This window comes from Dendrobates tinctorius, unplaced genomic scaffold (genome assembly GCF_039654945.1).
Source record: "Dendrobates tinctorius isolate UK_male_01 unplaced genomic scaffold, ASM3965494v1 ptg000079l, whole genome shotgun sequence".
In the NCBI taxonomy this organism is placed as follows: domain Eukaryota; kingdom Metazoa; phylum Chordata; class Amphibia; order Anura; family Dendrobatidae; genus Dendrobates; species Dendrobates tinctorius.
This window is the reverse complement of record NW_027361747.1, coordinates 12,636,980-12,651,792: the sequence shown is the minus strand read 5'-3', so window position 1 is coordinate 12,651,792 and position 14,813 is coordinate 12,636,980. Positions and strand designations below refer to the sequence as shown.

Below are 14,813 nucleotides of genomic sequence, written 5' to 3'. Positions count from 1 at the left end.
ATGGATGAATAACTTCATGAAATGCGCAACGTAACCCCAGCAGGAAGAGACGTTCAGTGGAAAAATGACAGCGCGGTTCTCCTACAGGCGGCCCTGGGGAATCGGTTTTCGGAATTCTAGAAAGGAGACACTTAGTAAATATCGCTTGCGTTGTGTCGCATGTTATCTACAGTCAGGAAACTTCTGTTGGGTTTCTAAAGGGTGGAATACTGGAATTACATTCATTTTAGTAAACAGACATTTTGACAATGAAAGACAGAGAAACGTGGATTAGAAAGGAGGCCTCATAGGCATTTATTGTACACAAAAATAAATAACTTACAATTTACAAAGTAAAAAAGCACAAGTGGCTTTTAAAGTGCAATTCAGTCTTAGCTGGATAATTTTTAGACTCTAAGAGACTTAAATTATAGTCCATCAACTGCGTGTCTCATTATATTCACAACTGAAGCCGGCGCCCCCTAACGTCTGCAGGATAGGGCACCCCGAACATTACTCAGGTTTACCACGGTAAGGAAAGTGCAGTTACAAAGCCCATGTATACAATGCTTGATGACACACCGAGCTGACGTCATGAGGATACATCTGAACCACAATTATCTCCTCTGCGATCTGGGCATATAGAGATCTCCAACAATAGTAAGTCATGGTGTCTAAAAAGTACAATGTACACGGTGGTAAGAACAAAACCCAAATGGGGATGTCCGCTACATCGAAGTCTCCAACTTTCACCCATCGTATTTAATGTGAATCCCACATTTTGAGTTCACAAATGTGTCCATTAATTGTCACATTTTTTCAAGTGACCACGCAATTCCAACCCATCTGGTGTCCATTGGCCACGTATCCCATCAGATTTACTCCTCTGTGCTGCAGAAAACGGTTCCTTGGAAGCGTTCATGTCATTCATGAGCCTCCAATGTCAAACATGACCCGGTGGGTTGCAACCTCACAAGCTCTCGTTTGGAAGAACAGAAAGAACAGTCGCCCTCACGTCGATTCTTCAGACGGAGGTGGCAGTCCTCACTTTTGCCGACAGGACCTGCTTAAAGCGCCTCTTCAAGTCCTGCATGTTTGGAGACTTTGGCCGAGGGATGATGGAGTTTTTCCTCTTCTCGGGGGTGCAGGTGGTTTGATGTTTGCTGATCTGCTTACAGAGGACTTGAAACGCGTTGTACACATCAATATAGTTCTCGCTCACGCTGACTTCATAGAACGTGCAGCCCAACATGTTGGCCAGCTGAAGTCCATGCTGCGGTTCCACCTCCTTGAGGTGCAGAAGGTCCGCTTTGTTGGCAACAATGACAACGGGAACCCTGATATCGGGGTGCAGCTGGCGCACGTGTTGGTGAAGATGGTTGATAAGCTCGTAGCTCTTACAGTCTGTGATGGAGAAGACGATGACGACAGCATCTGCCCATCTGATGGATCTGTTAAGCTGCTCGTTACATTCCAGTCTCTGGTCTTGGAGCTAAAGGACAAAGGAAAAAAAAATAAATATATAAGACGAGGCGATTCCAATTCTGATGTTAAAACAGTTTACAGGAAAAATGGATTTTCCAGCTTCGCATCAAGCCAAGTTCCAGAGAACACTTAACCCAAGTGTATGCTAGATCAATCTGTCTGCTCCCTCACCTTCCTAACCTAATGTATGTTGATGCAGCTGCAGAATCTGGAATCAGATACAGTGGCGGCTTCAACTCTCCAGTGGAATGTACAGCGAGGAGCAGGGGGAAGACTTTGTAGTGGGGCAGAAAGGGAAATGAGCTGGCTAGACAGAGAGTCTGGAAAGTGAAAAGATAGAAGCTGGAAGCATTTCCATCTGGACAGCTGCCCAATCCCAACAGCGAGGACCAGACGAGCACTTTATGTGTACTAGACTGGATGGGAGGGAAGGAGCATGTACCCAGAACATTCACAGCACTTGGATGCAGTTCAAAAGTTCAGAGAACTACAGATGTAGCAGAGGTGAGCGTGTAGTTCCTCTTTTCGGGCATCCAGTCTTATATAAAACTACAAAAACAAACACAGCTCTGCTGCATCTGTATAAGACAGTCATAGCCTACTCTCTAGGAAAATTGGTGGAGCCTTATTATACACCGTGCGACCCCTAATAATGGTGTGAGACTATAAACTACATGGTGATCTACTAGAACTTTAGCCCAAAGTAGAGTCAGAGGCTGCACCCACCTGGACTCCTGGTGTGTCCTGCACCTGGATGGCCAAAGTCATCCCATCGATCTGGACTTGTCTGCTGTACAGGTTTCCTGGGGAAATAACAAGACAGTTCATATACATCCAACCACGCTGTCAGTGTGCAGGGCTCGGTCAGTACATGAGGTTTCCTTACCTGCATTCCGCTCGTAGTCTCCAATAAAACGCTTGGTGAGAAATCGGACCACCAGAGCTGCAAGGAGAGAACAGAGGTGATCAGAGGGCTGCACTCACACTAAGCCAAGGGTGGCAGCAGGTAGTGATGCCTTCCAGTGCACACATCATCTACATTACAATGCACTTAGGCAGAAACTAGCTCCAACCCTGAAAAAAAACCCCAGCAATGACTCCCCCAGTGATACTGCAGGTACAGGCAATCCACATGGGATAGTGTAGATGGATCAGAAATGGGATAACGGATCTACCCCGGTCCGTCAACCAGCGATTTCCAGAACTTCACCTGATCCAAACACTGTACCATGAAGGAATGCGGCCATGTGTAACCAGGCGGAGCAGTGTCAGCTCTGCTACATATGTGACAGCTGGAAACTTTCTACATCAGAGATAGATCATAGGGACTACACACAGTAACTCTAGACTAGGATTTAAAGAGACAGTCATAGATCACTCACCTGTTTTGCCAACACCACTGGCTCCCACCACAGCGATCTTGACGACCCTGCTGCCCCCCAGACCATTGCTGGTGCCCGCACACTCCGTGCTGGCGGCAGGGGGGCACTCGTTAATGGTGCACATGTTCTGGATGAGGCGCATGGCTGCGGGGATTGGAGAAGAGCGGAGAAGATGAGGACACTAGAGCAGAGTGTGTATGCGGCTCCCGGTGTAGCGTCCTGCTCATCACACGGTGACACTCCCGGAGATTATGAGGAGCAGAGCGCGGCGCCGGCTGTTTTGTCGCAGAGCAGTCACGAGAAGTCACCGCCCATTCTATCCTTACAGCCTATCACAGGGGGGAAATGACAGAAGAGGCCGCGCCCCTTGTGCCCTTCGCCCTATCAGAAGGCGCCGTCGGTGTTATTCTGCTTCTGTTGTGTAATGTTGGTGCACGCGGAGTCCTGGCCGTGCTGGGACCTGTGGTTCTCCGAGCAACCTGCTCCAGTGTGAGGGAATAGCAGGAGACAGTCACGGCTGGGATTATAGAGCAATGGTGGAACTGTGGCGCTCCGGAGGACTCGTGGAGGAGCTTACACTGTGGAGGGGATTTATAATAGGTATATACTGCACTGCAGGGAAAAGAATGGGTGTTTATCATATTCCGCGTGTGTAATAACTCTGGCTGTAGGATACTCTGTGCTCCTAGCGGCGCGCCTGCTCTCTGTGACCGCGGGTTGTGCACATCTGATGCTGCAGTCACCCGGGGGCCAAATAAGCCAGAAGAGAAAATCCGACCGTCAGCGCAAGAGCCACGCTGCTCCTCCATCATATTCCCATATAATCATGTCATTTCTATAGCGCCGACACATTCCGTGGCTCCTCACAGCCTTGGTGACTCCTCTGATGCCGCACGTGACCCCACACCTGCTGTACACACTGCTGCTGCCCTCTATTGGAGCGGTCACTCTCTTCAGCACCACTAGGGGGAGCTGCCAGTGGCCTCCCACCTGACCCTTGGCTCCGGGTATCAGCAGTCACACACTCCTAATAGGACTGCAGTTCTATAGTGCCAGGCTCCGTGTACCACCTAGTGGTGGCAATGTGCCACGTCATCGTCAGAAAAACCTTACCCAAAAGATGCTGGAGACATCAGGGCAGAATGCTTACTCCGGAACATGTACAATCTCTGTTTTTTATAACACACTTGGGGCTTAGTAAGATGCGGGTGATTTTTCTTGCACACAAAAAAGCAGATTTTCATCCGTGTTTTTGATCATCACTGTTTCGCCAGTGTCAGTTTTTGCCATCAAAGTCAGCGTTATCTTCCATCTCATTTCTATATTTGTTATATCCCAGGAAAGCTCCATTTTTTCCATTTTCTTATACTTGTGTTATTCTTGACATACTCACCCAATCTAACCCTTTTCTCCATTTTTGTCTGTTTTCTCTTGTCGCGTCCCACACTTGGGAATCATACAGTATTGTATTGGCGCTGCTGTGCTGCTATGTAATAAGGTTTGCCTTTTGGAAGTTTGTCCTCCCTCGCTCCCTGTCTGATGTCAGCGACCCTCTCTCTTTGCCTTCCTCATTCCAGGTCAGCTTCCTACGTCTTGCGGCTCCGGTTCACAACAGCCTCTGTTACCTACTGCAGATGTTACAGCTGCTGTAACTGTGCATATTACCAGGATTCAGTGTGAAAACAAACCTCCTGGTATCTTCACACATGCCTCCGCAGTCAGTTCAAGCTATCTGATGAAATCTCTCAGTGTGAGTAATAGTACGTAGTTATATCCATAGTAACAGTGCCTGCACTCGCAGCCTTCCTATGGAATTACTAGGTAATTAGTCCAAAATGATGAAGTGGCACTTCAGAATAATCAAAACAACAAGAAGTGTGACTGTGATTAGACAGCAGACAACACAAAGAGAACCAAAATACAATCAAGTCTCAAATACCCAGTAGAGGGCACCAGAATACTCAACCAGACTGCAAGAAAAATAATTGTATCCCTGGCTCAAAAAATGATTCACATTCAAGGAATAGATAGGAAAAATACCTAAAAACAATAACTGTACTAGCAAAAAATGTGGCAATACTTATATATGAAAAGGGACCCAACCAATAGAATTGTATTTGGAAGAGGAATATATGAAGTGTCCAGAGACATAGAAAAGACCAATTGTCCTAATAAAATGGTAGCCCTACATAAAAAGTGTAGCCAATTGTGCAGAAGATAAAGGTATATTACCTGCATTTATCTAGAAATAGGAGAGTGCGGGTAGTCCGGTAGTCCCCCCTCTCCCCGACGCGCGTTTCACCCGTAGATTCTTCCGGGGCCTTGCTATGGAGTCAGAATACTACCGCAAATATTCTGTAATATGGCAATGTAGTGTCCAAACTTTTAGGAATAAAATTTATACTGTTCCATTGTTTCAATCTGAGGGATTCCTCATTCACAAACCTCTCTTAGTTTGTGATACAATTATTCATCATTTTCAATATTTCTGCTTGCTGTCAGTCATTAATGTGAGCACCGGAGTCCAATAGCTGGATTTATGAGTTTGTACATGGACACTCTTCACGCCCCTGTACAACATCAGACTGACTCCAGATCTCTGCACTCCTAGGTCATCACTTTCTGCCTATCCATCTGTATCTGTCACTTTAATTGTGTTGGCTTTACTTAATATTATATTACAAAAGGGGCAAGGGAATCTGTGACTAGCTTTGTGCCACCTAATCTTAGAGCAGTATAATGTAGGGGTAGAAAACCTGATTCAAGCGATTTGTCACTTACTGGGCTGCTTGCTGAAGTTTTGGGAAAAGAGCAGTTTAATCCGCATGATATTATCACTAGAGGATTAGTAAACCTTCTGCCAGGTAGTCAAACCACACTGGAGAAAGAAGGATTTAGTTCATCTCACCCCTCATTGATACTGCAGCAAAGTCCGAGCAAGGACATGTCTCCACTTGGACATCTTGAAATACTTCATAGAAAAAGGGAAGTCCAGCTCAAGGAGTAAAATCCAGAATTTTCTTTATTTGTTTCATTAAAATACAATCATGGCTGCTATAGTCATCATTGTGGTTTGACCCTGACATGGGATAGCCGCACAAAGAGTGCCCAGGAGGTTCTGTACGCGTTTTGAGCGGTATACGCTCTTAGACTCAGAATACCGCTGAGCTGGACTTCCCTTTTTCTATGAAGTAGTCCAACCACACCCCCAACACTGATTGGCAGCTTTCTGCCTATACACAGTGTACACATAAAGCTGCCAATCAGTGGTGTGGGCAGGGGTATACACAGCTCAGCATTCAAGTAACTGGCAGATAAAACAGGGATTTTATCAAAACTACAGCAAGCAGCTCAGCAAGTGACACATTGCTGGAATCAGAGTCTCTACATTATACTGCTCTCAGGGTAGCAAAAACCTGGTGACAAATTCCCTTTAATGTAACATGTCCTATTGTCACGCCGCGCTCACCTGGGGGCGGGACCTCGGTCCCTACGTCATCTCTTCCGGAGCCGCGGTCGCTCCTGGGGTCCGGCCGGGTGCGCACACTCACCTCTCGTACCTAGGTTCCTGCCTCCTCCATGTTATGTGTGCGCTTGTGTGGCACCCCTGAGGGTTCAGTCGCCACAGAGGTATTGCACCTCCTCCTGAGGTGTGGTACCCCACCATTCAGGTAAGGTGGAGACACCTGACCACACTCCAACACCTGCATCCCACACAACATAGTAGTGTAGCAAAGCACCTTCGGCGGCTCCCTGCTTGGAACACGAAGCGTGCTGAGAGGCGGGTGTTTAGTTTTGCACCCAAAAGAGCAGGAATAGTGTAGGATTTGGTCAGTCTGTAAGAGGAGATCCCCTGAGTGGGATGGATGGAAGGAAGTGCTGCAGCCGACCTCAGTAACCTGGGTCCGCTAGCACAGGAAAGGAAAAGTAATAGAAAGCCTGACTCTCCATAGGAAGGAAAGGATTAGTACGGAACGTTACAGGAGAACCCTTCCCAAGTTCTAAGCGCAAGGCCGGGGTCCGGTCCCCAAGGTTGTATGGAAACTAATGGTCCTGCAGCAGACACCGGAGGAATAGAAGTTGTCACCACTTTATTCCTACACAAGATTGGGGGCACAACAGCATCGTGAGTGAGCCGGGACTAGGTAGTAAGGAGTCCCCAAAGCAGGCTACAGCTGTCTGCCGTACAAGTAGAGTTCATAGAAACATCAGACAGGAGGAACTCCAGTGTAACTCAGTACTGTGAGTACTTCACTAAAGGCGCAATAAGGGAGACGTTCAGAAAAGGCACATATGTTGGCGGAGTGTTGGAAAGGAGTACTTCAACTTGCCTGGAAGTTGGCTGAGCTCCTGACCCGGAGGACACGGTACAGATGCGGGTCCTTGTACCACAACAGACTGTGAGTAAAGCTTTGGAACTACATGCCCTGGTGTCCTCCACTTATTCCTGCGTCAACCTGCCCAGCACTGCTACATCCCCTGCGCCTGACACTACACCATCTACGTGTCACTTCACCTACTCTGCCCTGGGACTACAGCACTGCCTGTGGAGGGCTATAACATCATTGCTGCACCACACCATCTGTCCCAGAGGATCTGTCTGCAGCGTCGGCTTAACATCTGCATTGCCGAACACCACAGGTGGCGTCACAAATCACTCATAAACTTTCATCACCATAAGCACACTGAACATTCCCCCTTTTACAATGGGCGCCCAGGGCCAAAGGCCGGGTCCCAGCTGCCGTGACATCTCCCATTGAAGCTCATCGGGCACGGTACCGAGTACCCTGCCAGCCCTGGGAGGGCGACCTAACTTGGCATCACGAACAGGATGACGAAGCCCGGTGCCACCGGGTTCTGTTTGCCTATGATTTATTGGACTTAAAAACTTGTGGAAATGTGCAAAAGACCCAATTTGATAGACTGTAAAATGCATGCTAAAAATGGCCGCCGGCGTGGTGAAGAAGGGCGTGATAACATGGGTGGTCCTAAGAAAAGACCGCAAACTGTCCTGGGCCTCCCTTGCTTGAACTTCTATGCGGCCGCGGCATGGCCCACCCCCCGAAGGGTTCGTATACTGGCTTGGTATGGAGGAGTAACATAGTAACATTGTAACATAGTAATTAAGGTTGAAGGGAGACTTTAAGTCCATCTAGTTCAACCCATATCCTATCCTAACTTGCCCTAACATGTTGATCCAGAGGAAGGCAAAAAAAACCCATGTGGCAACAGTAAGCTTCACATTGGGGAAAAAAATTCCTTCCCGACTCCACATACGGCAATCAGACTAGCTCCCTGGATCAACACAATATTAAGGAGACTAGTGTATATACCCTGTAATATTATACTTTTCAAGAAAGGCATCCAGTCCCTTCTTAAATTTTAGCAGTGAATCACTCATTACAACATCATATGGCAGAGAGTTCCATAGTCTCACTGCTCTTACAGTAAAGAATCCGCGTCTGTGAGTATGCTTAAACCTTCTTTCCTCCAGACGTAGAGGATGCCCCCTTGTCCCCGTCACAGGTCTAAGAGTAAAAAGATCATTAGAAAGGTCTTTGTATTGTCCCCACATATATTTATACATTGTAATAAGATCACCCCTAAGCCTTCGATTCTCCAAACTAAATAACCCCAAGTGTAATAACCTGTCTTGGTATTGCAGACCCCCTAGTTCCCTAATAACCTTGGTCGCTCTTCTCTGCACCCGCTCCAGTTCAGCTATGTCTTTCTTATACACCGGAGACCAGAACTGTACACAGTATTCTAAGTGTGGTCGCACTAGTGACTTATATAGAGGTAAAATTATGTTCTCCTCATGAGCATCTATGCCTCTTTTAATGCATCCCATTATTTTATTTGCCTTTGCAGCAGCTGCTTGACTCTGGCCACTAAATGTGAGTTTGTCGTCCACCCATACACCCAGGTCTTTTTCAGTGACTGTTTTGCCCAGTGTTTTACAATTAAGCACATAATTATACAACTTGTTCGTTCTACCCAAGTGCATGACCTTACATTTATCCCCATTAAAGCTCATTTGCCATTTATCAGCCCAAGCTTCTAGTTTACATAAATCCTCCTGTAATATAAAATTGTCCTCCTCTGTATTAATTACCCTGCAGAGTTTAGTGTCATCTGCAAATATTGAAATTCTACTCTCTATGCCCCCTACAAGGTCATTAATAAATTTGTTAAAAAGAAGCGGGCCCAAAACTGACCCCTGTGGTACCCCACTGCTAACCGTGACCCAGTCCGAGTGTGCTCCATTAATAACCACCCTTTGTTTCCTATCCCTGAGCCAGCTCTTAACCCACCTACACATATTTTCCCCTATCCCCATTGTTCTCATTTTATGTATCAACCTTTTGTGTGGCACCGTATCAAAAGCTTTTGAAAAGTCCATGTACACCACGTCCACTGCATTCCCTTGGTCCAGTCCGGAACTTACCTCTTCATAAAAGCTTATCAGATTAGTCTGACAGGAACGGTCTCTTGTAAACCCATGTTGATATTGGGTCATAAGGTTATTCTTCTCCAGATACTCCAGTATAGTATCTCTTAGAAAACCCTCCAGGATTTTACCCACAGTTGAGGTTAAACTTACAGGCCTATAATTTCCAAGTTCAGTTTTTGTCCCCTTTTTGAATATTGGCACCACATTTGCTATACGCCAGTCCTGTGGTACAGACCCTGTTATTATGGAATCTTTAAAGATTAAAAATAGTGGTCTATCAATGACTGTGCTTAATTCCTGCAGTACTCGGGGGTGTATCCCATCCGGGCCCGGGGATTTGTCAATTTTAGTGATTTGTAGACGCCGCCGTACTTCCTGCTGGGTTAAGCAGGTGACATTTAATGGAGAATTTTTATCCCTGATCATGTTATCCATCATGGGATTTTCTTGTGTAAATACTGTTGAAAAAAAGTCATTTAGCATATTGGCTTTTTCCTCATCCACCATTTCACCCAGACTATTTTTAAGGGGACCAACACTATCATTTTTTAGCTTCTTACTATTTATGTAGTTAAAGAATATTTTGGGATTATTTTTACTTTCTCTGGCAATGAGTCTCTCTGTCTCAATCTTTGCTGTCTTGATTTGCTTTTTACAGAATTTATTTAATCTTCTGTATTTATTTAATGCCTCATCACTACCTACTTGCTTTAATTCTCTAAATGCTTTATTTTTATCTCTTATTGCGCCCCTTACAGCTCTATTTAGCCATAGTGGTTTCCTCCTATTTCTCGCATGTTTATTCCCATACGGTATATATTGTAGGAAGAGGACGCCGCCCCCAGAGGGAGAAGCGAGAGACGGTGGCGGGAAAGGAGTCCAGACAGGAAGAAGAAGAAGGAGAGAATGCCATGATGGAAGAAGGAGGGAGGCCCAAAGAGCGCAAGGAGGTTGAGCTGAATCTCTCCGGCGCAATGGCTGAAGGCTCCGATCTGGCTTCCTGCATGAACCGTCAGCAGCTGGAGGATGAGATAGCCCAGCTGACCACCCGTCTGAGGCAGGAGGCGTTATGGAGGATGAACTGGCAGCACGCCCAGAAGGGGCCTCCATCAGCAGACCCAAGTCACCAGTGCCCGCCACTGCTGCATCGGATCTTCCCCAGGCAGACCTTGTGGAGCCTGCAGCCGCTGCAATACCACCGGCAGCGTCTATCACCACCTCCCCGCTGTCACCACCGCTGGGTGAGGCCTGTCCGGAGGAGTTGTCTGAGGTCCTGGGAGCTGAAGCGGGGGAAGTAGAGCCCCAACCTGGACCTGACGTGGCTGTGCAGGCCCCGCCGGAGACCCCTGCGGACCCGGAGCCGCCATCTGCCCTACCATCGTCCCCGACCTTGGGTTCGACAGCGCCGGTGAACGTCGTACACCGCCGGGAGGCTCCAGGTATGACCGCTACCCCTCCCAACGGGTTGCCCCTTGAGTTTTCGTGTACTGAGGCCGGCATGCTTGAACTCCACATGGGACAAGTAGATGAGCTGTGCTCTCAATTCAGAAGCACTAAGCTTACTGCGATGGGGAAGTGGAAGAAGTCCCTGCTGAAAAGAGTGAGACTGGAGCAGGCACGTCCCATTCGGCATCTCGTGGTTTAGGCAGAAGAGTCTGAACGGCTGGGGAGTATTAATATGCATCACGGGTTCCCTTTGCCACAGATTCAGAACCCCCGCATTTCACCCTACAAGCGCCCACAGACACCGGTACCACCGGATGTCAGGCCAAAAACCAAGGTAGTAGAGCCGCTAACTGCAGTACCACCTGAAGCTGAGGAACAACATCCCTTGGTACCAGCTGCAACTCCTGCAGAATCACAGGCAGCAGAGATACCATCAGCATCAGTCGACGTGATACCCTCACAGGCAGCAGTTGCTCCCGCTGCCCTTCCATCTTACTGTCGCTCTTATTCATTCTCGTCTGGACTACTGCAACTCTCTTCTGATCGGTCTCCCTCTTACCAAACTTTCTCCTCTCCAATCCATCTTGAACGTGGCAGCCAGGGTCATATTTCTGTCCAGCCGCTTCACCGATGCCTCCATCTTGTGCCAGTCATTACACTGGCTACCTATTCGCTACAGGGTCCAGTATAAACTCACCTCTCTCACCCACAAAGCTCTCCACTGTTCTGCACCGCCTTATATCTCCTCTCTCATCTCTGTCTATCGCCCTACACGTGCCCTCCGTTCTACAAATGACCTAAGACTAACATCCCCCGTAATCCGAACCTCGCACCTCCGTCTCCAAGACTTCTCTCGTGCTGCTCCAGCTCTCTGGAATGCACTTCCCCAGACGATCAGACTGATACCTAGCCCTGACCTATTCAAGCACGCTTTGAAAACCCATCTCTTCAAACAAGCCTACCACATCAACTACTCAGCAAACTAACTTTGCCCTGTTCCCTCCTTCCAAATATTATTCTGAATCTGCACCCTACTATTCATCTGTCTCCACCCTCCATGCACACGATAACTGCACTTGATACTTGTCTATTGCACTTCAACACACGGGCTGATGACCGGATCATGCAGCTTTATATGAAAATCCCTATTTATTATAATTGCCAGACCTGAATTAACAAGCACTTCTCACCTACTGTGTCCCCCCATTTCCTTGTAGATTTTATGCTTGCGAGCAGGGACCTCACTCCTAATGTCACTGTTTGAATTGTCTTAACTTGTATTGAATTTATTGTCTGTACATGTTCCCGCTTAATTGTAAAGTGCTGCGGAATATGTTGGCGCTATATAAATAAAAATTATTATTATTATTATTATCTACACAAGCAGATACTAACCTCACTCCAGGAGAAAAGGAGTACCTGCAATTTGTGGCCAGTCAGCAGGAAAAGAATGTTCGCAAGTTCTCCCCTGGAAGCAGCAGCCCAAGTCATCAGCTTCCAGCACCCCAGGAGGGGAACACCAACACCTGTTACCCAGGAGGGTATTTGCACCGTTGTGCTTCCTTCAATTATTGGTTCATAATGTTGTTTTTCTTTTGGATTTCAGTTTTGGTTGCCCAGTTTTATTGACAGCGTTTTTTCTTATTGAACTGCAGTGATCATGAACTTGGAGTGTATCACAAACTTTCTTGTATATAGTTGCACCTCTTTAGGTGCCCTTTCTTGGTTTTACATAAGTCTTTTAAGAATAAGGACTACCTCACTAAAAATAAGGACATTTCAAGACATCTTGGCTGGATCAATGTCTATATTGCACTTATTAATAATGTTTAGCATTTTTGATAGAAGTAAATAGTGAATGTTTTATAGAATTTAGACTAATGCTTTGATATTTGAATAAAGATTTAAAATTTACAGGTGACGAACCAGGCATCAGCGGTTGTCACTTAAGGTTAATAATAGAAAGTAGAAAATGTGAAAGAAAAGATGATGAAGAAATGTGTTGATGGTTATACTTGAAGTGGTAGTGAGTTTACTACCAATAGCACTTTTGAAATAGGTACTGTATTAGAACATAGGTAGTTAAAATTGTTTGCAACGTTTAAGAGTGAGTGCCTCCCACATTGGGAAGTTTAGATAAGAACTGTTTATTTAGCATTACAAAAAATTTGTATGTTCCTGTATTTGGCCATCTTTGCTTCTTTTGCAGCCCGTGGACATGCTGTGTTTAACGGGGGTATGTGGTGCCCTTGAGGGTTCAGTCGCCACAGAGGTACTGCACCTCCTCCTGAGGTGTGGTACCCCACCATTCAGGTAAGGTGGAGACACCTGACCACACTCCAACACCTGCATCCCACACAACATAGTAGTGTAGCAAAGCACCCTTTGGTAGCTCCCTGCTTGGAACACGAAGCGTGCAGAGAGGCGGGTGGAGTTTAGTTTTGCACCCAAAAGAGCGGGAAGAGTGTAGGATTTGGTCAGTCTGCGAGAGGAGATTCCCTGAGTGGGATGGATGGAAGGAAGTGCTGCAGCTGACCTCAGTGACCTGGGTCCGCTGGCACAGGAAAGGAACAGTAATAGAAAGCCTGACTCTCCATAAGAAGGAAAGGATTAGTACGGAATGTGAGGAGAAGAAGAGGACTAAGGATTAGGGTTAGAGGAGAACCCTTCCCAAGTTCTAAGCGCAAGGCCGGGGTCTGGTCCCCAAGGTTGTATGGATACTAATGGTCCTGCAGCAGACACCGGAGGAATAGAAGTTGTCACCACTTTATTCCCACACAAGATTGGGGGCACAACAGCATCGTGAGTGAGCCGGGACTAGGTAGTAAGGAGTCCCCGAAGCAGGCTACAGCTGTCTGCCGTACAAGTAAAGTTCATAGGAACATCGGACAGGAGCAACTCCAGTGTAACTCAGTACTGTGAGTACTTCACTAAAGGCGCAATAAGGGAGACGTTCAGAAAAGGCACATATGTTGGTGGAGTGTTGGAAGGGAGTACTTCATCTTGCCTGGAAGTTGGCTGAGCTCCTGACCCGGAGGACACGGTACAGATGCGGGTCCTTGTACCACAACAGACTGTGAGTAAAGCTTTGGAACTACATGCCCTGGTGTCCTCCACTTATTACTGTGTCAACCTGCCTGGCACTGCTACATCCCCTGCGCTTGACACTACACCATCTACGTGTCACTTCACCTACTCTGCCCTGGGACTACAGCCCTGCCTGTGGAGGGCTATAACATCATTGCTGCACCACACCATCTGTCCCAGAGAATCTGCAGCGTCGGCTTAACATCTGCATTGCCGAACACCACAGGTGGCGTCACGAATCACTCAAACTTTCATCACCATAGGCACACTGAACACTCCCCCATTTACAATGGGCGCCCAGGGCCACGGGCCGGGTCCCAGCTGCCGTGACATCTCCCATTGAAGCTCATCGGGCCCGGTACCGAGTACCCCGCCAGCCCTGGGAGGGCGACCCACTTGCGCGCTCTTCTCCATTCGGTCTCCAGGTCCGTCCTCTCTATGGTACTGGAGGACTTGACCCGGAAGCCCTAGTGATCATGTGCTATATCAAGCTACCTCTTCCTAGGGGAGGTGACTGATTATTGTTGTGCTTCCTGGCTTGGTCTGCCATGTCCCTGCCTGGCTGTGCGCTGTATTCGGATCCTCTGCCTTGTTCTCTGTTGTGCCTCTTGGCACACGCTCTGAACCTGCACTCTGCCTTGTACTCTGTTGTGCCTCTTGGCACATGCTCTGAACCTGTGCTCTGTCTAATACTCAGTTGCACCTCCTCACACACACTCCGATCCTGTACTCTGTCTCATACTCAGTTGTGCCTCCTGGCACATGCTCCAATCCTGTACTCTGTTACACCTCCTGGCACACCTGCCTAACTCAGAACTCTGACGTGCTCCTTTGCACGCATCCTACTTTGCTCACACCCGGACGTACTAGTCGCTGCACTCCATCCGTGCTCCCGTGTACACGCCTTGTGTTCCCGAGTACACCCAGTACCGTCCTGTACACCACGTGTTCCTGTGCCCACGCTTTACACATTCCTACGC

General features: G+C 47.5%; 1 protein-coding gene across 1 annotated transcript; it reads right to left on the bottom strand.

Moving 5' to 3' along the window:
* Nucleotides 1-270: 270 nt before the first annotated feature.
* On the bottom strand, nt 271-3,137 carry RASL11B (RAS like family 11 member B). The gene is made up of 4 exons (XM_073583528.1): nt 2,847-3,137; nt 2,351-2,407; nt 2,191-2,267; nt 271-1,471 (listed from the first exon to the last, which is right to left on the bottom strand). Exons 1-4 carry the CDS (start codon nt 2,986-2,988, stop codon nt 1,004-1,006), a joined length of 744 nt encoding a protein of 247 aa, XP_073439629.1. The 5' UTR covers nt 2,989-3,137; the 3' UTR covers nt 271-1,003.
* Nucleotides 3,138-14,813: the final 11,676 nt, after the last annotated feature.